This window comes from Erithacus rubecula (genome assembly GCF_903797595.1).
Source record: "Erithacus rubecula genome assembly, chromosome: 16".
Classification (NCBI taxonomy): Eukaryota; Metazoa; Chordata; class Aves; order Passeriformes; family Muscicapidae; genus Erithacus; species Erithacus rubecula.
The window spans coordinates 17,623,840-17,651,262 of record NC_136668.1 but is presented as its reverse complement, the minus strand read 5'-3'; the positions used below and the strand labels follow the sequence as shown (position 1 = coordinate 17,651,262).

General features: G+C 45.4%; 2 protein-coding genes across 4 annotated transcripts in view; both read left to right on the top strand.

The window, feature by feature from the left end:
* Positions 1–1,011: 1,011 nt before the first annotated feature.
* CDC23 (cell division cycle 23) lies at positions 1,012–9,646 on the top strand. The gene is made up of 16 exons (XM_079319731.1): positions 1,012–1,223; positions 1,722–1,794; positions 2,661–2,798; positions 3,066–3,108; positions 3,470–3,575; positions 3,668–3,800; positions 4,776–4,953; positions 5,040–5,137; positions 5,353–5,434; positions 6,005–6,158; positions 6,287–6,406; positions 6,757–6,832; positions 7,102–7,163; positions 8,002–8,080; positions 8,176–8,295; positions 9,148–9,646. Exons 1-16 carry the CDS (start codon positions 1,099–1,101, stop codon positions 9,316–9,318), a joined length of 1,758 nt encoding a protein of 585 aa, XP_079175857.1. The 5' UTR covers positions 1,012–1,098; the 3' UTR covers positions 9,319–9,646.
* A 1,296-nt stretch (positions 9,647–10,942) lies between these two features.
* The window catches only part of JAKMIP2 (janus kinase and microtubule interacting protein 2), a 40,686-nt gene continuing 24,205 nt past the window's right edge, over positions 10,943–27,423 (top strand). The window contains exons 1-3 of one of the 3 annotated variants that reach the window (XM_079320158.1): positions 10,943–11,102; positions 25,431–25,695; positions 26,230–26,727. In XM_079320158.1, the coding sequence (XP_079176284.1) occupies positions 25,567–25,695; positions 26,230–26,727 (627 nt within the window). In that variant the 5' untranslated portion in view covers positions 10,943–11,102; positions 25,431–25,566. Of the gene's footprint in view, positions 11,217–19,125; positions 19,300–25,430; positions 25,696–26,229; positions 26,728–27,423 lie in introns of those variants that run through there. The other 2 variants (XM_079320159.1, XM_079320160.1) reach the window with 2 other exon arrangements.

Below are 27,423 nucleotides of genomic sequence, written 5' to 3'. Positions count from 1 at the left end.
ACATAGACCCAATGCACAATCAATGGCCACAGGTTAAGGCCGTGGGAAAACTCTTCCACAGAGGTGAATAAAAAACCACCCCCAGAATCCTCCAGTTCCAGTCTGTTGATCATTGCCAGAAAGGTCTCTGATTTCCTTGTTATCACTGGTTCCTTTTTGCTGCAGTAATTTTAATATGCCTAATCCCTCTTCCCTACTGGACCTCGTCCCTAAAGTCTGCCCTGATTCCTCCAAGTTTAGAGATACCCTGCCATGTGCTACTGCCTCTTTTGGTCCGTTTGCCTTTGGGGAGGGAAGAAGCCTCTCTCTACCATTTTTCCCGGTTTGTGCAGTATAAACTGTTCGGTTTACTGTTTGTTATTTTCTAGTATTAATTTTTTTTTAGTCCCCGATGTTCTTTCTGCATAAAATCGTCGAGTTCAGTGAAGCTCCCGGCCCCAATAGCCGAGCTAGGGCACACAACTATCCCAAAGCAAGTACTTCAACTTCTGTGCTGTTAGAATCAAACAACGATTGACCCTAATTAATACTTTTAAATTATCAATTTTTAGCACAGGAAGTAGCAGTATATGAGTAAAAATGTTGAAATTATACTAAATGAGGTGTTATCTATACACAGGTAAATTGAAATATCTCCTTAAGAAACAATCAACTGATCTTGAAGACTAGAACTTGAGAGCAGGGTGGCACATGATGGGCATTTCCCCTGTCAGCTAAGGGCTGAACGAGAAATTAGGAAGCCTGGCGCTCTCTGGCGCGGGAGCGCCTCGAACCCGCGCCGCCGCCGGCGCCGAGTCCCGCGGCGGGAGCAGGGCCTGAGGCCCCGCGGGGCGCGCGCGCCCTGCATAACCGGCCAATCAAACGGCAGGACTCCAGGGCGCGCCCTCCAAAGCCGGCCAATCAAACGGCACGGCTCCGGGGCGCGTCTGGGATTGGTGGCGAGACCTATCGCACTCGCCCAGGGAGGTGACTCCGTATAGGGGCGGGGAGCGCAGTGCGCGGGGTTGTGATTGGCCGGGCCGGAGGGAGGAGGCGCAGTGTACGGGGCTGCGATTGGCCGGGCCGGCGAGCGGGGCTGTGATTGGTCGGGCTGGCGCGATGGCGGCGGCGGCAATGGTGGTGGCGGGTGGTGGCGACTTCTCGGATCTGCGGGAGATCAAAAAGCAGCTGCTGAACGTGGCGGAGCGGAGCCGCGAGCGCGGGCTGCAGCACAGCGGGAAGTGGTGAGCGGGGCCGGGCCCAGCTGGCCGGGCCCAGGCTCGGCGGACCCAGGCCTAACATGTTCTGTGCCGGGAGGGAGGACGGGACGGAGCTGGGTTTGTTTAGTCTCGAGAAAAGGAGGCTCGCGAGTACTTCGTCATTTTCTGCAACTCCTTGAAAGGAGATTGCGGTGGGATGGGAGCCAGTTTCTTCTGCTGAGAGTAGCCAGTAGCTGCTGGGAGGGGACCGGAGGAAATGGCCTTAATTTGAGATAGGGCAGATTCAGTAAGATACTGGAAATGTTTTTTTCACTGCTCAGGTGGTCAGGCACTGGAATAGGTTTCGCAGGAAGGTGGTAGAGCCACAGTCCTTGGATGTGCTTAAGAGATGTCTGCATCTGGCTCTGGGTGTAGTGGTTCAGGGGTTGTAGTGGCGGTGCTGGGCCGATGGTCGTGTTGATGATCTCACGGGTCTGCTCCAGCCCTGGCGATTCCGTGCTTGTGGTGCTCTCTTTCCCTCAGGGCTGCTGAACTTGCATTCGCCCTGGAGCCGCTGCCGGCGGACGAGCTGCCGCCTCCCCCCGAGCTCACCGAGGTACGGCCGTGCTGGCAGAGTGGCTGTGAGCGCTGGGAGAAGGGGCTGCAGCTCCTGGGGCGGCTGTTTAATCTGAGCTGTGGAGGAAAATGCGTGACTGCATCTCCAGAATCCGCGGGTGGGAGTCTGTGCTGAGCTCCAGTCCTGCCGTGGTGCTGGGAGCATCCATCCATCGTGTGTTCAGCGGGGTGACTGCTGAATGTGCTTTTGCAGATGAAAGCATTAATGTCTCCTAAATAGGGCATTCTGTAGGCCAAATTTGAAATCACACACATGCTACTTTATTTTCATTTCTCTTTACTGACATCAAAATTTATTTTAATGCAAATTATATTTTGCCATTAAACTTGTGCTCATTAGGACGCACGAGAAACAAGTTGTGTCTCTATTCCCACCTCTGTAGGAATGCAGTATAACTCATAGGTATGTGCCTGTGCTGGTGTGTTATAGAAGTGTAGTATGTAATAAATGTATTTCAAGGTATACTTACCAAGGAGGTGTTCTCTTGGATGTTAGCAGATTAATATTCTTTTATATGAAATTCCTGAGCAGGTTTCTTGTTTATGGTCCTTCTTAATAATTGAATGGCTAAGCCTTGCCTCCTGGCAGCTTGCCACAATTTGTTTCTGCAATCTCACCATTTATTTTAAATGCTCCTAAATACTCTGTACTTGTTATTTGAGAACTCTAGAATTGGATCATGTGAGGGAATGGAGGAAGTTTTCTGATGGTACTCAAGCCATCTATAAAGATGGATGAACTACATCTTTAGCTTTTGGAGCAATTTCATTGCTGTGTTTGTACCCATGATTTTCCTGAAGTGTGTCAGAGCTTCTTGGGTCTTAAAACTCATGTTGTCCCTGCAGGAGGATGCTCGTGATCTGGATGCCTACACGTTGGCCAAGTCTTACTTCGATCTCAAAGAGTATGACAGGGCTGCCTACTTCTTACAGGGCTGCAAGAGCCAGAAAGCTTACTTCTTGTACATGTATTCCAGATACCTGGTAAGGTAGAAAAGAGGTTATCTCCTAGCACTGAACTCCTCTGCCTTGTACTCCTCCCTGGCATATTTTAATTTTTATTTTTTCTGTTCCTAATGACCACCCTGAAGTCCAAAGTGTGTGTTGGGGTAAAGGAAGATAGGACTGTTCAGTTAAGAGTTGTGCTGTCTGTGAAAACTCAGCTTACACACTGCTGCAAGTGCTGCAGCAAACGTAGGAAATACACTATTGCAATGTAATTGTAATGTAATCTTCCTTTCTTTTCCACAGTCAGGGGAAAAGAAAAAGGATGATGAGACAGTTGATAGTTTGGGTAAGTGGTGTCAAGAAACTCATGACGAGATAATGAAGCTTTCTCTGTGGACACTTCATGTGATTCATCTTGGGTCTATGGCTTTCCCCTCAATTTTTTGGGTAATAGTGTGCTGTAACATGATTTCTTTCATCTTTTTTCAATTCATTGGTGTAATTACAGGTTACAGATTTTCATCTCTTAGGTCTTCTTTTAAACTGGGTGACCAGACTAAGTGATTTTCTTTAAAATGGGGAAAATAAACACAGGCTGGGAAGCCTTCGTGTCATGTCAGTGAAAATTCTGATTGTACTCTAGACCTTGCATTGCTATGGTGAGACTCCTTGCTGAAAGCTAGCTGTGTGACTTTCTCTTCACATAGGACCTCTGGAAAAAGGACAGGTGAAAAACGAAGCTCTACGAGAGTTGAGAGTTGAGCTCAGCAAGAAACACAAGGCACAGGAACTAGATGGATTTGGCCTTTATCTGTAAGTGCCTGCATATATTTCTTTTATATTTGTGTGTCTATGCAGAATTTCATGATTCTTGTCAACCTGATACTTTTTTTTTTTTTTTACAGCTATGGTGTTGTGCTGCGGAAACTGGACCTGGTGAAAGAAGCAATAGATGTGTTTGTTGAGGCTGCTCATGTCCTGCCTTTGCATTGGGGAGCCTGGCTGGAACTTTGCAACTTGATTACAGATAAAGAGATGGTAAAACTTTGGCCATCCCAAGATGTGGTAACAAATCTCAAGAGTTTAGCCTGATTCAGTGACCAGTGTTTCTGTTGCCACAAGGTTGATGTTGCCCACTGCTTCATTCCATGAGATGCTGTCAGGCAAGGCAATCCATGACTGTAAATCATATTGTTAAATCCTCTTTTATCTTCAATTGCTTGCCATGCTGATTATATAGGCAGGGCTAATTTCTTATCATTCACTCACAAAATGGTTTAAGAAATTTCTAATTAATGTATTTTGGAAGTAGTTGCCACCAGGGTTATCACCTTGTCACATGAAGGAGATCCTCCTAAGAGACTTCCCTTTTTTATTTTTCTTAATCTGTTTTAATTCCTCAGTTGCTGAGCACTTTTGATAGCTTGAAAGGATATATAGAATCACTACTTTCAAAACTGAAGTGATAATGTACAAAGTCACATAGGAGGTGAATTGTATCAAAGAAATAAACTTCAGATATAAAACCAAACTAGATTATTTTTCTTTCTGCATGGAATTTGAGTCCACTCCTGGAACTCTTCAGTAAATTCTGCCTGATTAAGTATTTAAAACAGTACTTTAAAAAAAACCCATGTAAAATAGTGATGCAGAAGAGAGTATTACCAATTTGTGGAAAAAGGGAGGTGCATTTTTTATTATATAATTTTGAGTCTGCTCACATAGTTCATTGAAATTAGTGTTATGATATTGATGTTCAAACATAGGAAGGAAGTACAGTCTTTCAAAAGAATTCCAAATTTAATGGCTTAAGCAGGAGCCAGGTGATGTCATATTTGAGGACAATTTCTCCCTCCAAGGAGCAAATGAGTTTAAGAAAGTGATTGCAGGAAAGCCTCCTACCTCAGGACATGTGCTGAGTCATGGGAGGGAAGATAATGGTTCTTTGCCACGTGTAGATTGTAGCAGACTTCTCACTGTCATTTCTTCTTCCTCTTCTTTGATTCTTGCTAGCTGAAGTTCCTGTCCTTGCCAGATACATGGATGAAAGAGTTCTTTCTTGCACACATTTATACAGAGCTGCAGCTGATAGAGGAAGCTCTGCAGAAGTATCAGAGTCTCATTGATGCAGGATTTTCCAAAAGCACTTACATCATCTCTCAGATTGCAGTTGCCTACCACAATATAAGAGGTCAGTGGCACTACATAGAAATGACCCTCTTAATGCAAACTTGGCATTCATAGTTGTTGGTGTCCCATATACTGTTCTTTCTTCAGATATTGACAAAGCTTTATCCATCTTTAATGAGCTGAGGAAACAAGATCCTTACAGGATAGAAAACATGGACACTTTCTCCAACTTGCTGTATGTTAGGGTAAGCACTCTTCCTGTGGCCTGTCCATAGTGATGGTGTTTGTTGGAGGTGTTAAACACTGGCAAAGCAGTTGGTGCTGTCTGGCCTGTCTGAATACAGGCTTTCTGCTCCCCAACTCCATGAAGGAGATGCACTGTATACATTGCCAATTGCTTAGATTTTCTCTCAAAAGATAATGTACTCTCTGTCATCACTTTAATCTTTTGTTCCACTAGAGCATGAAGCCTGAGTTGAGCTACCTGGCTCATAATCTCTGTGAGATAGACAAGTACCGTGTTGAGACCTGCTGTGTAATTGGTGAGAGCCAGTTCTTTTGCATGTTATTTTTACATCTTATTTTGCTGTCTGTTGGCTGTGTGAGGGAATCTTGGAAACACTTGTGGAATGATCAGCCAGCAAGGCAATCAAAATCACCACTTGGTGACTCTGAATTCAGGCAGCCTGAAGAGCACACTACATGACAGAGTGCCCTTTCCCTCATTTCTCTCTGACAGCTGCTGTAATTACCAGGGTAGAAAGGAGACCCATGTACCTGAAAGTCCCTTTATAATCTTCAAACTCCAGTAGAAAAAACTGTGTGTCAGGAGCAGGAAATTAATTTGTTAGATCATGACATTACAAGGGGATGGAATCATAAATTGATTGGTGCAGCTGGAAAAGGATTGACCAGAGCACTGGTGAACAGAGTGCAATTAGGTCTTTTGAGGTTTGAATCAGTTCTGTCTTTATTAGGACTCTATAATTTGTTAGCGGTAATAGATAATACACATTACATCCTTTTTTCTACTTCTCTCTTGGTGTTGGCTTTTTTTGTTGGTTGGTTGTGGGTATTTAAAATTCATTTAAATATTGTGACTTTTACTTTAGGAAATTATTATAGCTTGCGTTCCCAGCATGAAAAAGCAGCACTCTATTTCCAGAGGGCCTTGAAACTGAATCCTCGTTATCTAGGAGCCTGGACACTTATGGGACATGAGTATATGGAAATGAAGAACACATCTGCAGCTATCCAGGCTTATAGGTACAGCTCATATACTGCACAAAATGGTGTTTGCTTCTGAAATAGTATCTTCTATTTTTTCTTAGTGCTTTGCTGCGCTTGGTTTTGATCCTGACTTTCTTTCTAGTTAATCTCCTTTACTTTGATAGGCATGCAATAGAGGTGAACAAAAGGGACTATAGAGCATGGTATGGCTTGGGACAAACCTATGAAATCCTCAAAATGCCATTTTACTGTCTGTACTACTACCGACGGGCCCACCAGCTCAGGTAAGAGTTGGGAATGGAGCCATGTTTATTGGTCTTGATTCTGACATGGTTGGTACTGGCTAAGGAATTTACATAGAAGAACTAAGTCAGAGGAGGAAAAAAACACCGATGCTTTGTGATATGTGCAGGTTTCAAATGCTTTTTGTTGTGTTAGTTAACTGTTAACAAAAGCTTTCTCAGTTAAATGTTGAGGATTACTGGTCAGGAATATGAGTGATGTTTTATGCTAAAGAACAACAGACTGCCAGATGTAGGTTATTTTTTTCCCTTGACCACGTATCCCCACCTTCCCCGTACCCTGACATGAGCTGGCAGCGCATTAAACTACCTGAAGAATTGATCTTTTGCAGACCAAATGATTCTCGTATGCTGGTTGCTCTAGGAGAATGCTATGAGAAACTCAATCAGTTGGTGGAAGCTAAGAAGGTGAGAATTCATGTGTAAGACTTTATGGTGTGTCCAAGAGCGCTGGGTGAAATTGCAATAAAATGATGTAGCTAGTGCTGCCTAAACTCAGCAGTTAGAGCTGGGGAAGTACTGCTGCAATATGACTAGAGCAGCTCTAAGGGGATGTCTACAGATACATGCCCCTGTTGCTGACAAGCCCTGTAGTTTTTTGTTTCTGAATTGCATGCTGGAGTCATGAGCTGGAGTAATTTTTGTGGCCTGCTTGACTGACTTTCCTTCCTTGACAGTGCTATTGGAGAGCTTATGCTGTGGGAGATGTGGAGAAAATGGCACTTGTGAAACTCGCCAAGTGAGTATTTACCCTCACTGAACTGTCAGGGTTGTGTTAAATGCAAGTCGTGCTTTGATACCTAATGATAAAATACAGAATGTCAACAAGTGTAAGAAAAAAGAGCTGTGTAAGAATTGGTATCTTTAAGGCTGTAGTGACTGCAAATTTTAGTGTCCAGCTTTACCTTTGTTTCCATCAGGATAACTAGAGAGAATGATAGCATAATGTGGGTTGCAAAGGACTTCAGAGTCCTGAGGTGATTTGAGCAGACAGTGCTAGCAATGGCATTTGTCATATTGCAACTTAAAAGCAGCCCATGACGGCAGGTGATGTACACAATTGTAGTTTGATTTTCTTTTTCCCTTCTTGTATATGGCTGTGACATTGGAAAATGTCTAGTGTGAATACTGTGACATTGACACTAATTTTTTTTGGTGGGGATGAAGTAATACAAAGTGGGAAAAGTGAAGGGGAAAAAAGGGCAAGTGAAAAGTGAAACTGCTGTACAAATTTGGGCTATAGCAGGGGAAGAAGGAGCACTGGAGGAAATAGCAAATAAGTAGAATGGCAAAGGTCTGTTGAAAGGTTTAAAACGCAACAGAATAAACAAAGGTCACTGCTTCTGGCTGTCTAGTCACTATCTGACTGCCACTCTGACTATCAGCATGAAAGCAAGCTGGATGGTCTCTTTCTAAGAGGGGCAGTACATGTTGCATATTCTGCAAATTCTGAAGGAAGGGACCTGGCTTTAGTCCAGGTCAGGATGAGCTGGTAGTAAAGCAGGTACTTTTCATAGACCAAGAAGGTCTTCAACAGTGCAATCTTGTTCCAGTGACCCACTTTTCTCCTTTTCTAGGTTGCATGAACAGCTGAATGAATCTGAACAGGCAGCTCAATGCTACATCAAATACATCCAGGATATCTATTCCTGTGGGGTAAGATGATATCTTGAGAATAAAAGAAGTAAACATGGTGTAGAACTACTTTGGAAGGCACATACAGCTGATGATTTTTACCCTACTCACTGTAGGAGGTAGTGGAGCACCTGGAGGTCAGCACTGCATTCCGTTACCTGGCCCAGTACTACTTCAAATGTAAGCTGTGGGATGAAGCCTCAGCATGTGCTCAGAAATGCTGTGCCTTCAATGATGTGAGTAGCTGTGCAGTCTTTGGTGCTTCTTTCTTAAGGGATGTGTGACCTTGATCTTGGCTCCCCTCAGAGAGGAAGGAATCTTTCATGAAGGAATGAGGGCTGTTGGCCATACAGGTCACATCCTGAGTGGTGGCGTGTACCTGATCAGTGCTGAGTATGGTTGATAAAAGTCATGCAATGTGATGTAGATGGTGAAACTGGACCATATCTCATTGGTATTCACTAAGTAAAAGAATTTGAAGCTTCATATGGCAGTCTTAAGGCTGCTAAAAATCTTTGTGGTGAGGAAGTAGTTGAATGGTCACAAACTCCCAGACACTGTGGAGTGGTGGTACTTCTAAAACTTCTTTTTTCTCATCTTCTCTGTGTAGACTGTGCAGAGAATATAATAGTACTTGGGTTTTTTGTGCAACTCCATACTCTGTGACTCTGTAAGTGGGCAGTTTGGGATTTTTAATTTCAGCATAGTGGTAGACATTAACCATGAGTGCAGAGTATTTGGCCTATCCTCGACAAAGCTGCCTGGAGCTTACTACAACCTGAATTCACCTTATTTGAAGTTTTCTCAATTTACTTTTTGCTTTAGACAGCTTCAGTGGTTGATGGTTCTGTTCTCTGAAATACCCAAGAAACACACCAATCAGGAGTAAAAGGGGAAAGACTAAAACAAACAAAAAGCGATTTACCTTAAACATTTCTAAGGAGCAGAGGAAAAAATAATTGAGAATGGCTTTTACAGCTTTGTAGCCTTACAGAATGACAAACTAAATTACAGTTTACATACTGAATTTGACCCAGAAACCATCCATTCATAGGTGCATTGTTCTGTTTTCTACAAATTAATTTCAGACTAGAGAAGAAGGAAAGGCCCTGCTGCGCCAGATCTTACAGCTTCGCAACCAAGGAGAAACATCATCCACAGATGTTCCTGCTCCCTTTTTCCTTCCTGCATCCTTGTCAGCCAACAACACTCCCACACGTCGTGTCTCCCCTCTCAATCTGTCTTCTGTTACACCGTGAACAATTCTGATACTTCTAATTTGTGCATTGGATGTGACACTGCAGATGGACATGCAACCACTTCTTTCTAGGGAAATTCCTCCTTTTGTTGTTGCCCTCACATGAAGGACAGGAATTTGCAGAATCCACAGCTGAAGACAGATGGTCCCCAACAGGCGAAGGTGGAAGTGCCTGTGCTGTGATGTGGGAGCCTGCTCTACTCTTCACCAATTCATTCCAGCCAGAGGGCATACATGTCCCACTGCACAAGACTACTCCTAAGTGAGGCATTGGGAGGAGCTTGTCTGCTTGAGTTAAAATACATTTTAAGTTTCATTCTGCCAAGTTACCCCTGGTCTTTACTGCACTTCTTTGGATGACCTCTTAGTGATCACTGCTGTCCTCATCAGACTGGTACCTACCTGTCTGCTTAATGACTTTTGCTTGTCTTGAACTGGAGACATTTCACTGAAGCAGTAGAGTAGGCACTTGGAGATAGCTCCCATGGGTATGTTAAAGGGTTGGTGAATGTCAGAGGAATCCCAAGCAGCTACAGTTGACAGCTGAGTTCTCACTGTAGATCTGGTGGATAGTTTTGGCTTTCTGTAGAAAAGCAGTCGGGATAGCACAATTAAAAAAATAATGGTGAAGTTACAGTCCTTGGGCTTCTTTATAGTGACATTTCCATGTGTATATGTAGCAATGAAATCAAAGGAACTATAATGGATCATTTTTTAAGGAGGCAGAAAGATAATTATGCCTTTGTTTCAGAATTATTGTGCTTGTTCACCCCTGTAAATTTACAGCCTTCTCCCTATGTCTGTGGCATGACTTGAAATCAAGGATGAAGCATTTTAAAAATCTTTTCCCATTTAGCCATAGCTTCCTGTGTTTCATGAGACCAGTTGTACAGGTGGGCACATTAGGAAACCTGTGGGTCACAGCCCTGGGCCCTCTCTACAATGCACTTGCATCATGTTCTAGCATATCTAGAAACTGCTGTCTTGTTTCATGTTCCGTAGTATCCATCCAACAGCCCTTTCTACTGTGGATGGTTTTAAACAGTAAAACTGAATCTTGATGTGTTTTGCAAGAACTCTCCTAATTTTTCCATGCAAACCTGAGGGTATCAATGAGACCGTTTGTAAAATAGTTGTTCACTGGGGCAAATTGTGCTTGATAAACTTGGTGGCCCGCTCCGCGGGGCGTTAATGTGCTGGCGCGGCTTCCACACCGCGTGCTGGTCTCTAAGCTGCACAGACACGGATGGGACCGGTGGACCCCAGAGTCCCGAACACCGTGGCCACTGACGCGCTGTTCAGATGGATTCAAGTGACGAGCTGTGTCCCGGGTGAGCTCCGGCCTGGACACCTGGCGTGCCCCGCGCGGTGCTGGGATGCGGCCCTTGGCCCGGCAGGGAGCCGAGTCGGGCCGGGCCGAGCCGAGCTGGGCTGAGCCGAGCCGAACCGAGCAGGACCGAGCCGGGCTGAGCCGAGCCGGGCCGAGCCGAGCCGGGCTGAGCCGAGCCGAGCCGGGCCGAGTCGGGCCGGGCCGAGCCGAGCCGAGCCGGGCCGGGCCGGGCGCTCCCCGGGCTCGGGCGCAGCCGCGGCGGCGGGCGTGGTTGCGGCAGCCCCGGAGCGGCGCAGCCTCGGCCGCGGGGCGGCGGCGGCGGCGCGGGCGAGCGCCCTCAGCGGCGACGCGCGGGAGGCGGCGGGGCCGGAGCGGGGCTGGGGCCGCCGCGGCGGCACGAAGATGGATGCGCCGTGCCCGTCCCTCGCCGCTCGGCATCTTTCCCTGGCGGCACGGTGAGCGGCGGCGGCGGCGGCCAGAGGGTGCCCGGTGCCCGCGGCAGGCGAACAATGAGCGGCAGGCTGCGGGGGGCCGGGGCGGCGGCCGGCGCGGGAGAAGGAACGGTGGCGGTGATGGACGGGAGGGAGGGGAGCACGGGCGGGCGCCGCGCTGGTGATGGAGAGGAGATGGCGGGAGAGGCGCGGCGGGCGCAGCCCCCGCCGGCCCCGCACCATTGTGAGCCCGGCGGGCATTGTCCGCCCGAGGCGGCGCGGTGCGGCGGTGCTGCGGGCAAGGGCAGGGCAGGGCCGGGATGCTCGGCGATGCATCGGCATCGGCGGGGCCCGGGCCGGGCCTCGGCCCGCGGCAGCCGAGCGGAGCGAGCCCCGCGCGGCCCTGCGGCCGTGCCCGCTGCACCAGGCGCCTGCCCGCAGGACGCTCGCAGTTGCACCTGTGCGTGTCCTGGGCTGCCAGGGCGCCCTGCCTTCGTGTGAGGAGACATTCTGCCTTGCCAACGCTCGCCCCGCAGAATGCATCTCTTTGTACATGCGACGCATGCCTTTTTCACAGCCTCTGACAGAGCAACGCTGCCTCTGGGTCTGGTGTGCGATTTATGCTTAAATTACCGGGTTGCCATCCGTCAGTTTCATTTTGGCCACTTACGGCAGATCTAGATCCTGCATTTGAGCTGCCTAATGGCACTAAATACTCATTTGTAGTCTGTTTCTGGTTTTTGCTGTGAATGCAAATATTTAAAAGACTCTGCTCATACCTTATAGGTTTGGAATATGGAAACTTACATATTTTAAAAATTTAATTTCACCTCTTGTAAGGAAAAGAAAAACACCCAGAGATGCATTTTTAAAAAAAACATTTGCATTTTGATCCTGTCCTGTGCCTCACCATAAGGTGACATATTGGACTCCCATTCTCAATGTCTCTGATTTGCTGGGTCAGATTCTGCCCTGGTGCAGGCATGTGCTTGGTTTAAGCATCAGGGTAGCCCATCAGGAGAATGTTTTGTTCCTTTTCAGGCAGTTGTGTGACATTTTTTGCTTCTGCTCTGACTCAGGTTTTGTTTCTATTGATCTGGCCTACTGCTCTGCATAGGAATTTCAAACCCAGGGCTGCTGTGCTGTAAATGCTGCCTCTGCTGGCACTCATCCTGGCTCTGATGAGTATTTCAGTGAGGTAAACACCTGGTGATTTGAAAAGGTTTTGTAGGAATGGGTACGATTGTGGTGAAATCCGGGACTGTGAGATGGTCATTGTTGAAGAGGACACAAGACACAGGTACTCCATCAGTAGTTCTGTGTCAATCAAAAGATGCCATGGCCACCTCGATGCAAGGACATCGAACTGTTGGGAGTGTGTCCAGAGCAGGGTGACCAAGATGGGGAAAGGTCTTGAGGACAAGGATTAGGAGGGGCAGCTGATGACATTTGCTTTGTTCAGCTTGGAGAAGGCTGAGGGGTGACCCCATCTCAGAGGGGAGGTGCTGATCTCTCTCTGGTGACCAGCAGTAGGACACAAGGAAATGAAGCTGCATCAGGGGAGGTTCAGACTGGACAGTAGGAAAAGCTGCTTCACTGAGAGGGTGCTGGGTACAGCAATGGACTTTCCAGGGAAATGGTGAGGACACTGAACCTATCAGAATCCAAGGATTATCTGAATGATGCTCTTAGTCATATGGTTCAGTGTTAAGTGGTCCTGTGAGAAGCAGGGAGTTGGACTCTGATTCATATGGGTACTTTCCAACTTGAGATATTCTATGATTCTAATCAAGTTGTGTGGTTGGAGCCAGTTCCACCCTTGCTTTCACAGGAAGCAGAATCCCAAGGAGAAGCCTCAGGGAGGAAAGACTGGAAGGTTTTTGCAGGGGTTTCCCTAGGAAATGTGCAGTGGTGGTGGCTGCCAGGAGCTGTTGTGGATAGCCCCTTTGGCTTTGTCCCTTCCCCAGAGTGGTGGCAGTTTGCTGGTCGGCTGGGATTCCCTGCTTGTCAGCAGAACTCCTAGCAGAGAGGAGCAGGCTTTCAGTGGCAAACTGCAGCCTTTCTGGCTTCCTGCTCTCTGACTGACTGTTCTGGTACTGCCTAAGGTAGGGAAATGTGGCTCTCACCTTGCAGATGGTTTCCAGTGTCCTCTCCAAGCTGAAGTTCAAGCTCTGTGATACTGCTAATGCATTGACTCAGCCTCCCTTCTGAGAACCTTGCTCCTGTCACCCTTCAGTGGCTTGTGTTTATCCCTCTGCTTTAGAGGCCATTCCCAGCTCAATAATCTTGGGAATAAGAACACATTAAGAACTGAGCATAAGATGGAGCTTATGTATGGTTATGTATGGTTGTGTGTAGTTGTGTTTTAAGGAGGTGGTTGGCTATTTAAGTTTGGAAATATATGCTGGGTTCTGATAGATTTTACTGTTCAGGCTTCACTGTAGCTGGAAAGATGCTGCATAAGTTCTCTGTCATTACAAAGTGTAAGTGGCCTCAGGGTATTCAAGCCAGGAAGATGCTGTGAAATGTAACTGTAGAACAGTGCCCAGAATAATTTTCAGTTTTGATCTCCATTCATTTAATAGTTGATTTTGTGGTTTAGAAACAAAGGTGCGGTGGTGGATTCTGCTGCTGTAAGGCTGGTATAACTCAGATATTGCTCAAGCAGTTGAAATCCAAGTTGTTTATTAATAATAACCTCCAGGGTTTTCCCCTCTTTTTTTAAACCAAACTATGGGACCCTGAAGATGCTTTCACTACTCAGTCACGGTAATTTTTAATAGTGGTTAATATTTTGCTTTCTATTGGCTTTGTTAAGTTGCAAGGTAGCAAAATAGTCCTTACCAGATGCCTGAATTTTGAGTCACTTTCCAGTGATGCTTGTATCTTTTAGGTCTATCAGATTTCTCTTTAATCCCTGTGCATGCCAGTGCAATATTTGTACTACAAGACTGAAACCAAATGTTTTTGGTTTTAAAACCAAATTTTAAAAAAATATTGATATTAATATTATTTACTTGAATTTATAATTACATATTTGCATTGTGTGTTTTGAAATCAGTAGCTTACTTCAATTCCAAGCAGGTAACATCTTCAGAGTTCCTCTATAAATCTATATCCCTTTAAGGTTGGGTCTTTATCACATTATAGCAAATTTATTCTGCCATCTTCAGAGATGGATTATCTACTGCCGTCTCTTTATAGGTCTATGCAAAGCATCTTTGCAGTTTCTGTCATCAACTCTCAAAATCCAGAATCCACAAGGGTAGAAAATGTAATTTTTGTAGTATTTCTAGTTTCTTTATCTGTAAGGTCTGTTTGAATTTCTCCTTTAAGATATGAGGGCTAGAAATCTTTGCTCCAGGAGGTAGGGCTCTAAATAGAAAATTCAATAGCATGCTGGAAAGACCATGAGAAAGCTCTATGGTGTGGCCACACTGAATGCTGTCAGGTCAAATAAATATAAACACCACTTCTTTGGAAATGACAGAAAAGTGTGGATCACAGTCTGCAGTTTGGACTCCAAAATATCCAATGAACTTGAAAGGAAAAATAATACATGCAAGTATTTTCAGGAACATGGGCTTTCAGTTCTTCTCACTAAAACTGATGATGCTGTTTGGTTTGCTTGCCATGAAGTTGGATCCCTGGTGGGCTGCTGAGGACCCATCACTCATCCTGTAAACTTTAGGATCTGTGCTTTCTTTAGAAGATCATGTTGGGACATCATATTTCCTGTGTTGAACAGTGTACATCAGCCATGGTCACAGAGGAGCAAAGTGAACTGGTGTGTGTGACCATCTCACGAGAAAGGCACACACATTCAGCACACACTGTAGCACACAGCTGTAAATGAAACCTTCTCACTTAACAGTTACACAAATACCAGCAAATAAGGAATATAAATGAAGACTGCATAGACTACAATTCCATTTCTAACTTTGAATGAAATGTACTCTAATCAATAATAAAACAGACTGATGTACCTGAGAAGATTGCTAGGATAGAAGAGCTGGTATGGTATGCCAGATCTTCTTTTATGTTAAAAATGAAAATGCAAAGTATAACAGCATCTCAGATTTTTTTTTTTTTTAAATGCATTATTTGAATTAATTGAGAGCAGCTGATGCTGAAATGCATGCTGGCTCACATTTTCATGTTATGCATTCCTTCCATCTCCATCCAGGAGGTAATATCTTCACCCTATACTCCATTTCTCAAACTGTTAGTTTATTTTTTGAAATTGTATATTATAGTATTCCTTAAAGCATTTGAGGGAAAGACCTGTTAATCCTTACATTGTGTAGACTGTAAACAAAGGGCCTAAATAACATGGAAATTAAAACTGTAAAGAAGAAACAGCTGTTGAAAATTTCATTGAGGTCCCAGGTGGTTTAGATTAATCAGTGAGCATATAAAGTTGGGAGAAGTGGTGGAATTGGGGTTTCTGGATTTCCCTCCCCCCCTGTATGTGCACTGCTTTGCTAATATTCACTAAGATGATTTTTTTTTTTTTAATAGGTGCAGAAATACTTCTAATTTCTCATTTCTGTCATGTAAGCAAGATCCTAAGAACTCTTAATCTTACAAGTGATAGAAATTAATTAGAATAAAGAATTTACTGTTTGGCACATATTTGGGGCAGGCTTGGTGGACAAAAATTATAAAAAGACTTAAAATTATGTTAATGCATAACATACACTTAGATTTTAATGAACGTGAATGTGATTTTTGTTTTAAGTTCCGTGATTTGTAGGTAAGTTCTTGGTGTTTTTTTTTTTACTGTAACTATTTGTACTTAATATTTGAGGTCCTGTTAGATGCTCTATTCCATCTCTCTGCATTGGCGAGGCACAAAATAAATTGCAGTCATTTTTTGAGAATCTGCTTTATTTAATACAGCTCTTAATAATATCCCCTTTTCATGTCCCCTCTCTGACAGGAAATTGTGATCATCTACAATCAGTCTTAGGTGAGCAAAGCGTGTGCGGGGACTGTTGCACTGGAAAAAGACTGAATTATTTACATCTGAAAGAACAATTGTGCTGGTTTCTGCTTGGTGGCTCATAGCTAAGGAAAGACCGTGTAATTAACGTGGAAGTTGTGTGTGTGTGCAGTGCAGTGTGAGCACAGGGCAGCTGACAGTGCTGTTGTGTGGGGTGACAGTGCTGTTGTGTGGGGTGGCAGTGCTGTTGTGTGGGGTGACAGTGCTGTTGTGTGGGGTGGCAGTGCTGTTGTGTGGGGTGGCAGTGCTGTTGTGTGGGGTGGCAGTGCTGTTGTGTGGGGTGGCAGTGCTGTTGCAGTGGGGTGGCAGTGCTGTTGTGTGGGGTGACAGTGCTGTTGTGTGGGGTGACAGTGCTGTTGTGTGGGGTGACAGTGCTGTTGCAGTGGGGTGGCAGTGCTGTTGCAGTGGGGTGGCAGTGCTGTTGTCTGGGGTGACAGTGCTGTTGTGTGGGGTGACAGTGCTGTTGCAGTGGGGTGGCAGTGCTGTTGCTGTGGGGTGGCAGTGCTGTTGCTGTGGGGTGGCAGTGCTGTTGCTGTGGGGTGACAGTGCTGTTGTGTGGGGTGGCAGTGCTGTTGTGTGGGGTGGCAGTGCTGTTGCAGTGGGGTGGCAGTGCTGTTGTGTGGGGTGGCAGTGCTGTTGTGTGGGGTGGCAGTGCTGTTGCTGTGGGTGGCAGTGCTGTTGCTGTGGGTGGCAGTGCTGTTCCTGTGGGTGACAGTGCTGTTGTGTGGGTGATAGTGCTGTTGCAGTGGGTGGCAGTGCTGTTGCAGTGGGTGGCAGTGCTGTTGCAGTGGGTGGCAGTGGTGTTGCTGTGGGTGGCAGTGCTGTTGTCTGGGGTGACAGTGCTGTTGTGTGGGGTGACAGTGCTGTTGCAGTGGGGTGGCAGTGCTGTTGTGTGGGGTGGCAGTGGTGTTGTGTGGGGTGGCAGTGCTGTTGCAGTGGGGTGGCAGTGCTGTTGTGTGGGGTGGCAGTGCTGTTGTGTGGGGTGGCAGTGCTGTTGCAGTGGGTGGCAGTGGTGTTGTGTGGGGTGGCAGTGGTGTTGTGTGGGGTGACAGTGCTGTTGTGTGGGGTGGCAGTGCTGTTGCTGTGGGGTGACAGTGCTGTTGCTGTGGGGTGACAGTGCTGTTGCAGTGGGGTGGCAGTGCTGTTCCTGTGGGTGGCAGTGCTGTTGTGTGGGGTGGCAGTGCTGTTGTGTGGGGTGGCAGTGCTGTTGCAGTGGGGTGGCAGTGCTGTTGCAGGGGGGTGGCAGTGCTGTTGCTGTGGGTGGCAGTGCTGTTGCTGTGGGTGGCAGTGCTGTTGCAGTGGGGTGACAGTGCTGTTGCAGTGGGGTGGCAGTGCTGTTGTGTGGGGTGGCAGTGCTGTTGCAGTGGGTGGCAGTGCTGTTGTGTGGGGTGGCAGTGCTGTTGTCTGGGGTGACAGTGCTGTTGTGTGGGGTGGCAGTGCTGTTGCAGTGGGTGGCAGTGCTGTTGTGTGGGGTGGCAGTGCTGTTGCAGTGGGGTGGCAGTGCTGTTGTGTGGGGTGGCAGTGCTGTTGCTGTGGGTGGCAGTGCTGTTGCAGTGGGGTGGCAGTGCTGTTGTGTGGGGTGGCAGTGCTGTTGTGTGGGGTGGCAGTGCTGTTGCAGTGGGTGGCAGTGCTGTTGTGTGGGGTGGCAGTGCTGTTGTCTGGGGTGACAGTGCTGTTGTGTGGGGTGGCAGTGCTGTTGCTGTGGGTGGCAGTGCTGTTGTGTGGGGTGGCAGTGGTGTTCCTGTGGGTGGCAGTGCTGTTGTGTGGGGTGGCAGTGCTGTTGTCTGGGGTGGCAGTGCTGTTGTGTGGGGTGGCAGTGCTGTTGCAGTGGGGTGGCAGTGCTGTTCCTGTGGGTGGCAGTGCTGTTGTCTGGGGTGACAGTGCTGTTGTGTGGGGTGGCAGTGCTGTTGCAGTGGGGTGGCAGTGCTGTTGTGTGGGGTGACAGTGCTGTTGCAGTGGGGTGGCAGTGCTGTTGCAGTGGGGTGGCAGTGCTGTTGTCTGGGGTGACAGTGCTGTTGTGTGGGGTGGCAGTGGTGTTGCTGTGGGTGGCAGTGCTGTTGCTGTGGGGTGGCAGTGCTGTTGCTGTGGGGTGGCAGTGCTGTTGTGTGGGGTGGCAGTGCTGTTGTGTGGGGTGGCAGTGCTGTTGCAGTGGGGTGGCAGTGCTGTTGTGTGGGGTGGCAGTGCTGTTGTGTGGGGTGGCAGTGCTGTTGCAGTGGGTGGCAGTGCTGTTGCAGTGGGGTGGCAGTGCTGTTGCCGTGGGGTGGCAGTGCTGTTGCAGTGGGTGGCAGTGCTGTTGCAGTGGGTGGCAGTGCTGTTGCCGTGGGGTGGCAGTGCTGTTGCCGTGGGGTGGCAGTGCTGTTGCCGTGGGGTGGCAGTGCTGTTGCAGTGGGGTGGCAGTGCTGTTGCTGTGGGTGGCAGTGCTGTTCCTGTGGGTGGCAGTGCTGTTGTCTGGGGTGACAGTGCTGTTGTGTGGGGTGGCAGTGGTGTTGCTGTGGGTGGCAGTGCTGTTGTGTGGGGTGGCAGTGCTGTTGCAGTGGGGTGGCAGTGCTGTTCCTGTGGGTGGCAGTGCTGTTGTCTGGGGTGGCAGTGCTGTTGTCTGGGGTGACAGTGGTGTTGCTGTGGGTGGCAGTGCTGTTGCTGTGGGTGGCAGTGCTGTTGTCTGGGGTGACAGTGCTGTTGTGTGGGGTGGCAGTGGTGTTGCTGTGGGTGGCAGTGCTGTTGTGTGGGGTGGCAGTGCTGTTGCTGTGGGTGGCAGTGCTGTTCCTGTGGGGTGCCCAGCAGGGCTGCTCGCCGTCCCCTCTGCACGGCACGGGTTTGGGGGCTGCAGTGTGACCTGCGTGCTGCTCTTCTCCTGGAGCGTGCAGTGTCTGTGACCTGCGGGGTCACCTGTGCTAGGTGAACTCAATGAGGAATTAACAATTTACAATTTTATTTGAAATCCTATAGGGTAGCCTAATGCTTATTCAAATCTCTCTGAAATTAATGTCATATAAATGAAACCTCCTTATTTTTCTTGTGCTTTGTCACATCATGTAGGAACCAGCATCTCAGCTGGATCTAGTGGGTGGTGTTTCATGCTTGCACCTTTTCCAGCTGAGAAATCAGCTCATCACCTGCCCATATGGGAGGAGAATGCAACTGCCCTGGCCATCGTAATGTAAGTGGAAGCTGGTGCTTCCATTTTTAAAGCAGCGGAGTTCAGCTAAATATCATCCTGTAAGTTTTCAGGAGTACTTTTTAAATAGTAAACTGTAAGGATAAATTCTACATTTAATATGAGTTTCACTTCATTCTAGTTGTTTATTCACCAGCTTCTTTTCTTCCCATTATGAGCAGGGCCACTTAAGTCAGCATGTGTGGTGTTAGGTGGTACATTTTCATTTGGGTTGTTTTGTTGGGAGGCACAGGCAGAGCATGACAGGTACTTGTTTCTCAGCTGACCTGTGCCACTGGCAGAAAAGATTTCTGTTGTTTCAGACCATCCTTAAAGAGTTCACAGACTCTAGGGATGACAAAGAAACCTATCTTTCCCCATATGATAGACTGGTAGGATTCACAACAATGCACAAATGAGGAAAAAAACAATGCTTCTAATGTTTTTATTTTTAGAGGTATTTTGAGTCTAAAAGATGTATAGGAATGACTAATGTAAAAGATATATTTACATTTCTGCTGGAAAGTTAATGTGAAGAGATAAACTGCTGCATTTTTTTTTTGCTGAACTTCCCTGGTAATGGGAACATTCATATTCTTTTCACAGAAAATGGAAGGAAAAAGCAAGAGGGATACAGGAGTTGGTGATACGTACATGAGGTTCTTTAAGGCATTGATGGCAATACAATGGGAGAAGACTGTACATTTTTTAAAACTATATTGAACTGCAAGCTGATAAGAAACTGCTAGAAGGTAGTAATCAGTTTGGAAGTAAGGTCTTCAAAAAAGAGAATAGTTAATTGTAGAGGCCTGTGTTGTTAAAAGTGAATGTGGGAGGCCAGAGTGCAGATTTTTTTCTGATCTCTTCTGAAACTAATGTCTACGTTTATTTACTTTATCAAAGGCTGAGCTAAAAATGGCAAAAACTTCCAAATTTAACCATATTGCTTTAAGTCGAGAAATTACTTAAATATCTGACAATTTTTAGTAGTGAATGTGAGATACCTTCCTGTGCTATCTGTGAGACAAGAGGTGATCATTTGTATGGCCTTAGAAAGAAAAGGGTTTTCAGGAGAAGGATCTGAGGCATGAACTTTCCCTCTGTGTTGTTTTCTTGTTTATATGCATTTCAGTTAAAGAAAAGAGGGTTTTGTTGGATTGTTGAAGTCGGATGAAGGAGAGCCTGATACAATAAACTCCATGAGTTGCAATGTTTCTCTTCCAGGTGGTGCGTGTTGGTTGGGTGTGATTTACTTCCATGAAATAATGCTCAAAGTACCAAAGGACTGAAATGCCTTGTTAGGGCCCCATCCTGCAGGGAGCTGGGCAGGTTGAAATGATAGAGCTTGTCCTTGCTCTGACATTCCTCATAGTCTCCAGTCAGTATCCATTTGCATCTTATGCTGAAAAGTACTGATTCTGGAAAACATCCACTTCCTTTTGGGATAGGGCAGCATTTTCTCTCTCACTGTTAGTGTTCTCTGTGTGCATTGTGTTATGCCAACTTCTAGGAAAAAACTGTATGAGAGAGACAGATGGTATTTTAGCCACAGAATACTAGAATATTGTTTTAACAAATCTGCTTAGCTTTGCTGTGGGTAACAATAATGCTTCTGTCCCCTTTTTACTGTTTCCATGGAGTCACCAGCTTGGATAGGGTTTTTTGGTTCATGTTTTAGAGCAAGGGCCAATGGTAATTTTAGCATGAGCAGCGTAGGAGCGCCAGATTCATTCTGTATTCCTTGTGTAGAGCCCCATATCCAAGGGATGTTGTGAGCTCAGTTCAGGAGGTATTTTAATATTCCTGAAAGTTATTATGGTATTGATTAGAAATCTAACTACAATACAGTGATTTTTTGTGCAATCAAAAGCAGAAGGGGGTTAGGATTTGTCCTGAAGAGCTGTTTATCAAGCCTGAGCTGAGTTTTTGGGTTGGTGTTGGCATGCTAAATTATGATGTAATACTAAAGTAGTGTAAATCATGCTTTTAATTACAGTTTTCGTTAATTATTTATTTTGTGATGTGGTGTAACACAGACAGGATGGTATGAAATAATTAGGACTTGAATTTTATTCTGAACTTCCAGAGGCAGTTGTTTCCAGTGTCAGCGTGCAGTGACATTGTGGTTATAAATGTTTGTTTTGCAGTACTGCTCAACAGAATCCAATCCAGCAATGGTTTGCAGCTCCTTCAGGCTTATCATCAGAGCAGCAAGTTTGACTTGGAATTGTATAGCTCAACTTGAGAATGGATGTAGGGAAAGAGTGGCTGCTATTGATTACCATCTTTTCCTTTACGCTTTAGAAGCTTTCCTGCCAGACCACCAGTTGATGTCAGTTTTAGTAAATAAATCTTGACAAATTTCACAGGTGGTATGAACTAAAGCAACAATTTTGCTGCCATTTGCTGCCATTTTCAAGTGTTTAATTAGTGCATGGTTTGCAGGAGTTGCTTGGTTTTGACACTGCTGTTTAGTTTTTAAGTGTGGCAGTATATAAATCAAAATAATATTCTCAGCAATGATGCGTTGATTTCACAATAGCAGGGCATTTTAATAAGGCACCTTCAGTATTTCCAAAAGAAACATATCAAGGTTTCAATTTATTTTCTGTTAGGCAGGGAAATTCTTAACTTCAAGGATTTTTCACACTACACAAATTATGACTTTTTTAAAACCAACTCTAGATTTGGAGACTGTATTGAAATCTACTTAGATTCTACCTCTTTCCTTCCTTCCTTCCTTCCCCCTATCCTGCAGCACTTTCTAATTTTTTAATGCTAATAAAGAAAGACATTTAGAAATTACACAGAGTGGATTTGTCTAGGTATTAATTATGATCTGGTGTGTGTGTGTATATATATATATGTATACATATACATATATACATACATATATATATATGTATTATGCTTTCAGACTCAATAGGGCCAGCACAATTTTAGGGAGAGATGCAACTCTCTGGTTAGTAGGGTGATATTGTGAACTTACGGGCTCTGTGAAAACCTTAATGTATTGTGCAGATAATTGTCTTTATTGATGACACCAAGGTCTTTGGGGGGACAAAGAAGTAAAATGTTGTTAGGTTTGGGAACAAAAATGTGAGTCTGATCTTTCTCTTTTCCCTGGTAGGCTTTCATCCCACAAACAAACATTTCTCAAATACATGGTTCAGCCACAGTGTAGCAGCCTACACCACCTATTCAGCCAAGCCACACTTCACTTAATTTGGGCAGCATTTGTTTACCTTCCTTTGCTTTGATCAAAAGGTACTCCATAAATCTCTTAGCTCAGACACCTTCTTGTTTGGAAAAAGAAAGAATGCTGAATCTGCTCTTGATTTTCACGATAACAATAGGTGTTATAGAGTCCTGTGCCTGGGTCTGATCAATCACCACTTTGAACTGTAGTGCAATTATATTCATCATGCAACACCTGTCAGTGAGTAGTTTCTGTATTTTCTATTCTCTCCAGCTGGCCCTGCGCAGAGTCTTGTCTACTGTATGCGAGTTATTTTCATTTGAATCCCAGTCTAGTGTGCCACACACCTGTGATTACAGTATGTGTCTTCTAGCATTCAAGTCTGTGGTAAAGAGAGCTGGAGTGACACTGAAAAGAGCCCAAGCATCCAAACCAGAGGTTACTCAGCAGAGATGAGGGTTGGATATTTGTGCCCATCTTCAACAGACACACAGAGCAGATAGCACCTATACAACAAAGGGAACTGTTCAGTTATGTTTTACTTTAAACATTAGTTCATATTTAAAAGTTAATTTGGCTAAATGGTGCTTCTCTGGATCTCTCTTGGGAAAGAAAATTATTATGTGTTGTTATGAATAGTCTGGATACTTCTTAACATTGTTGAACTGTTCTTAGTGAGATCAGAGCTATGAATTCTCAGCCCATCCTTATCCACCCATCACTGCAGCAGTCTGGTGCAGTTCTGGGGCATTGTTCAAAGTGCAAGAAGAAGCATGAGTACATTAATGTAATCATTCATCAAGATGAAAGGCAGTATGGCTGATTAGGATTCTAGGAGTTAATAGAATTCTGTTTCCCTCTTTTTGCCAAGTCCGCAGGCTCATCTCTAAGTACATTTTATGGATTTAGTTACCTGGGAGCCTTATTGGTCTCCTGTTTCTGCTCCTGTTCCAGTCAATGGCAAAGTTCTCTTTCACTATAGCACTGTACAGACTAGTAAAGTGGTTTTCAGCTGCAAGCATTTTTTCATATGTAAGGTATGATTTTTTTAAACTGTACTTGGATAGGTAATTGGATATCTATTCTATAAGATTGGAACTTCTTTTTGTGGGGGTGGAACCAGTTTTGCAGTGGAAGTGTTTCTGTGGGTTTCAGATGCCTCTTGCGTTTGGTAGTTCTCATATTGGGCAGTTGTTGCATAATTAGCAGTCTTTCTACTTGCTATAAATGCACAGCTATATTCTTCTGTAGTGAGGTCTGCTTGGAGATGCACTAAGAGTAAAGGACTGTGATGGCTATGGTCAAAATGGACAGCAGCATCTGGTGTTAGGAAAGGGACAGGTTTTTCTGTGTTTTGGAAAATACTTGGTTCACAGTAATTTAATTGGATATTTGAACAAATTTTAAGATTGTTGGGGCAGAGACTACATCTAAAATTTTTGCTCATACCTCTATAGTATGCAGTAACCAACTTGGAAAGCCTTACTTCTGAGAACTTTCTAGTATGTGAAATTGTTCCTCTGACTTTGAACAGAGGTATTTTTGCTGAAGCAGAACTTTTTGTTGTGAAATGTGTCTCAGTTCCCATACTGACTGTATCACCATACCTTACAGGAGATTTGTTACTGTGCTTTGTGTGCTTTGTAATACTGATGGCAAATCCCATACACTTTTCTGCCTAAACAAGGTTTGTGGATTCTCTCAGTTGTACAAACAGCATTCCACAGCTGGAACATGACAAGGGAAGGGGCCTACAGCTTGCAAGTGATCTTTCTCTATCAGCCATAGTGTTAAGATGCTGTCAGATTCTGACATTGTAGCATTCTAAAGAAGAACAGGGGTGAATAAAGTGCTGCAGGAATTATCTTCAGATGACTGGTTGGTTGGACTTACTGAAACAGCCTCAAAACATTAAGTTCTTTTCTTGTCTTTCCTTCTACTAATGCATGCAAGTTTTTGTTGATCTAAACAGGCTGTCATATTTAGAGGTCTCTTTACTTCTGTTTTAACATAGGAGATTATGATTTATTTTTTGTACCTAAAGCAAATAAAATATAAAAATTAGTGTGCAGCCTGACAATAATGGAGGAAAGCTTGCTTGGAGCAAGCACTGGATCACTAATCATTATTGCTGGAAAGTTTCAGCACTACCATTACACTATGCTCTGTCCCCTTCTTTGCAGTCTTAATGTTTCAGTGCTTTGTCCATCTCCAAGCTGATGTACCAGATCTCCAAACATTCTCTCAGCTAGCAGTCACAAATGGGAATAATAATGCTATGCAATTAAAATTACTATTGGTTAATGATGATGTTTGTCCAATGTCCAGAATTTTATTTTATACTCTTAATAACCAGATGTTTAAACCCCAATTGCTAGATTAGTGTCATACTGTCATTTCTTGCCTCATTTGTAAATTAGGATCTTAGTCCTCCAAAAGGCACAGGCACTCATTTCTCTCTCCATGGGGACAATTTCTAGTGTGGGCAGGCCCTTGCATGTTATTTGTTTTCTGCTTCCACAGAGACCTGGAATGTTGATGAGGACTTCACTTGCCCTTTCCTCCTGTGACAGGTGTAGGAGTGTTGTGGAGAGTCTTTGAGTTTGGCACAGGATCTTGCAGGGGATCGGGGTTGGGAAGAGGAAGAGAATGATACTGTTGGTAGATCCTTGAGACTAAAGTGTCTGCTGTGTGATGACCTCAGACTGCAAGGACTGGATTAAATAACCTGTCCCTTCTAGTCCTGTGTCTAAACAGCACTAATCTTTGTGGTACATGAGTGCCTGTCTTCAGAGAGAACAGAAAAAGGGCAAACATGGAATTCCCACAAGTGTGCCAGACTGGTGTTCAGAAGCATGGCTGTGCTGGGATCTCCCTTGCAGGTTTTCAAAGACTGCAGTGTTTGGAGATGAGAGCGCTCTGCTGTGTTCTGTAAGCGTGTGAGCTGTCCCCATGCAGTGTCCACTGACAGATAATAAGTCTTCTTTTTCACAGGGCTTCCAAGGCAGCTGAGTCCAGCACCTTAAGGAATGTCACGCAATAGTTGCTGAACTGACTGGCACTGAAAGGAACAGAAAAAGATGGCAGTCCATATTTAAATAAACACGTGGACTCTCGCTGATAAGAAACCATGTCAAAAAAAGGACGGAGCAAGGGCGAAAAGCCTGAGGCACTGATTGTTGCCCTACAGGCTGCCAATGAGGAGCTCAGAACTAAGCTAACAGACATTCAAATTGAACTGCATCAGGAGAAATCCAAGGTGAGTGAGGGTTGGGTTTTAAATAAAAGTGTCTGCTGAAGAAGACAAACATGTGGAAAAATGGTACCACAGAATTCAACAGAGACCACACATCTCTTTCCTAAACCAGTGGTCTGATTCTTTTCAATTGTGGATGTCCTGTAGCTTCAGTGGAAAAGACTCCATTTTACTGAGCTACAAGTTGGAGAAACCTCTGGCTCTCAAAGGGAGCAATATTTGAAAGTTTTAAGAATTTTGCTATTTCTGAGCCCTCCAGTTTTCTGGTGAATTTCACTGCTGGGTTAAAAAACTTTTAGACTAATACACACATGTAGCATCATTGTGTGAGGCAGAGCACCTGGAGAAGACAAGTTTTTTTGTTTGAGCAAAGACCATGTAATCTACGTGAATGCCGCAGGAGGTGGCCTATACTTTGTTTTAGGAGTGTGGAGGATTGGGGTCTCAGTGGGGTCTTTCTCAGTTTGCCATGGATGTATCTGGGTGGGCTTATTTTGATAATGTTACGTTGGTGGCAGATGACTTTTATCTCTGTAGGTTGCTAAACTCGAAAGAGAGAAGACTCAAGAGACGAAGCGCATTCGTGAGGTGGAGCAGCGCAAGCAGACGGTGCAGATCACAGAGCTGAAAGCCAAGCTGCACGAGGAGAAGATGAAGGAGCTGCAGGCTGTTCGGGAGAACCTCATCAAGCAGCACGAGCAGGAGGTGACGAGGATGGTGAAGGTCCGCGACAGCGAGATCCAGCGGCTGAAGTCAGCGCTGTGCGCGCTGCGGGACGGCAGCAGCGACAAGGTGCGCACAGCGCTGGCCGTCGAGGCTCGCGAGGAGGCCAGGAAACACTTTGACTCGGAGCGCCTCAAGCTGCTGCAGGAAATCACTGAGCTCAAGTCTGCCAAAAAGCAGGTGGATGAGGCCCTTAGCAACATGATCCAGGCCGATAAGATCAAGGCGGGCGATCTCCGGAGTGAGCACCAGTCCCACCAGGAAGCCATTTCCAAGATCAAGTGGGAGAGCGAGCGGGACATTCGGCGCCTGGTCAGTAACGGGACGGCCCTCGTGCTCCTGGGCTGGGTCTGCCTGTCCTGTGGCTCAGCTTTCTCTGCAGAGCACATCTCTGCAGTGCAGTTCCCTTTGGAAAAGTGTCACCCATTTCTCGCTGTCCTTTGTCAGGAATAAATAGATCACAGTGGGTCAGCTGTAGCACTGTGGTGGCAGTTAACGATTGAATTAGGACAGTGGTTGGCCTAATCCAGAAAGATTTGGCTCTCTGGTTTGCTAATGCATATATATATATATATATATTATAATATATATATTATATACATGACAGATATATATATATAATACCTATATGTTGCAAGATGCAAAGGGTTAGATTAAGAGCATTTGCATCTGCACTTGCACTTTTTTAGTTTCTCCAGCCTGTGTTAAGATATCCTAAACACAATAAACCATGGCAGGAGAGGAGATATCTTTGGGTTGGCCTTGGTGTAGCCTTCAGTAATTACTGTGGAAAATGAACAAAAAGAAGCCCACGCCATCAAAAGTGCTGGTTGCATTGTTTTTCTGTGTTGTGGTTTAGAAACTTCCCAATTTGTGCTCCCACTTAGACTTTCCAAGCCATACTGACGCTTGCTCAGTCCCCATCCCCTGCAGAGGGCTGGAGAGGAGAAGTGGAGGCACAAAAGGCAAAGATGAGATCATGAATTGAAGTAAGACCACTTTACTGGA

Coding starts and splice junctions, on each gene's coding strand:
- CDC23 (XM_079319731.1), top strand. CDS start 1,099: ATGGCGGCGGCGGCAATGGTGGTGGCGGGTGGTGGCGACTTCTCGGAT. Junction 2,799..3,065: donor ACATGTATTCCAGATACCTG/GTAAGGTAGAAA, acceptor TCTTTTCCACAG/TCAGGGGAAAAGAAAAAGGA. Junction 8,081..8,175: donor AGGATATCTATTCCTGTGGG/GTAAGATGATAT, acceptor TACTCACTGTAG/GAGGTAGTGGAGCACCTGGA.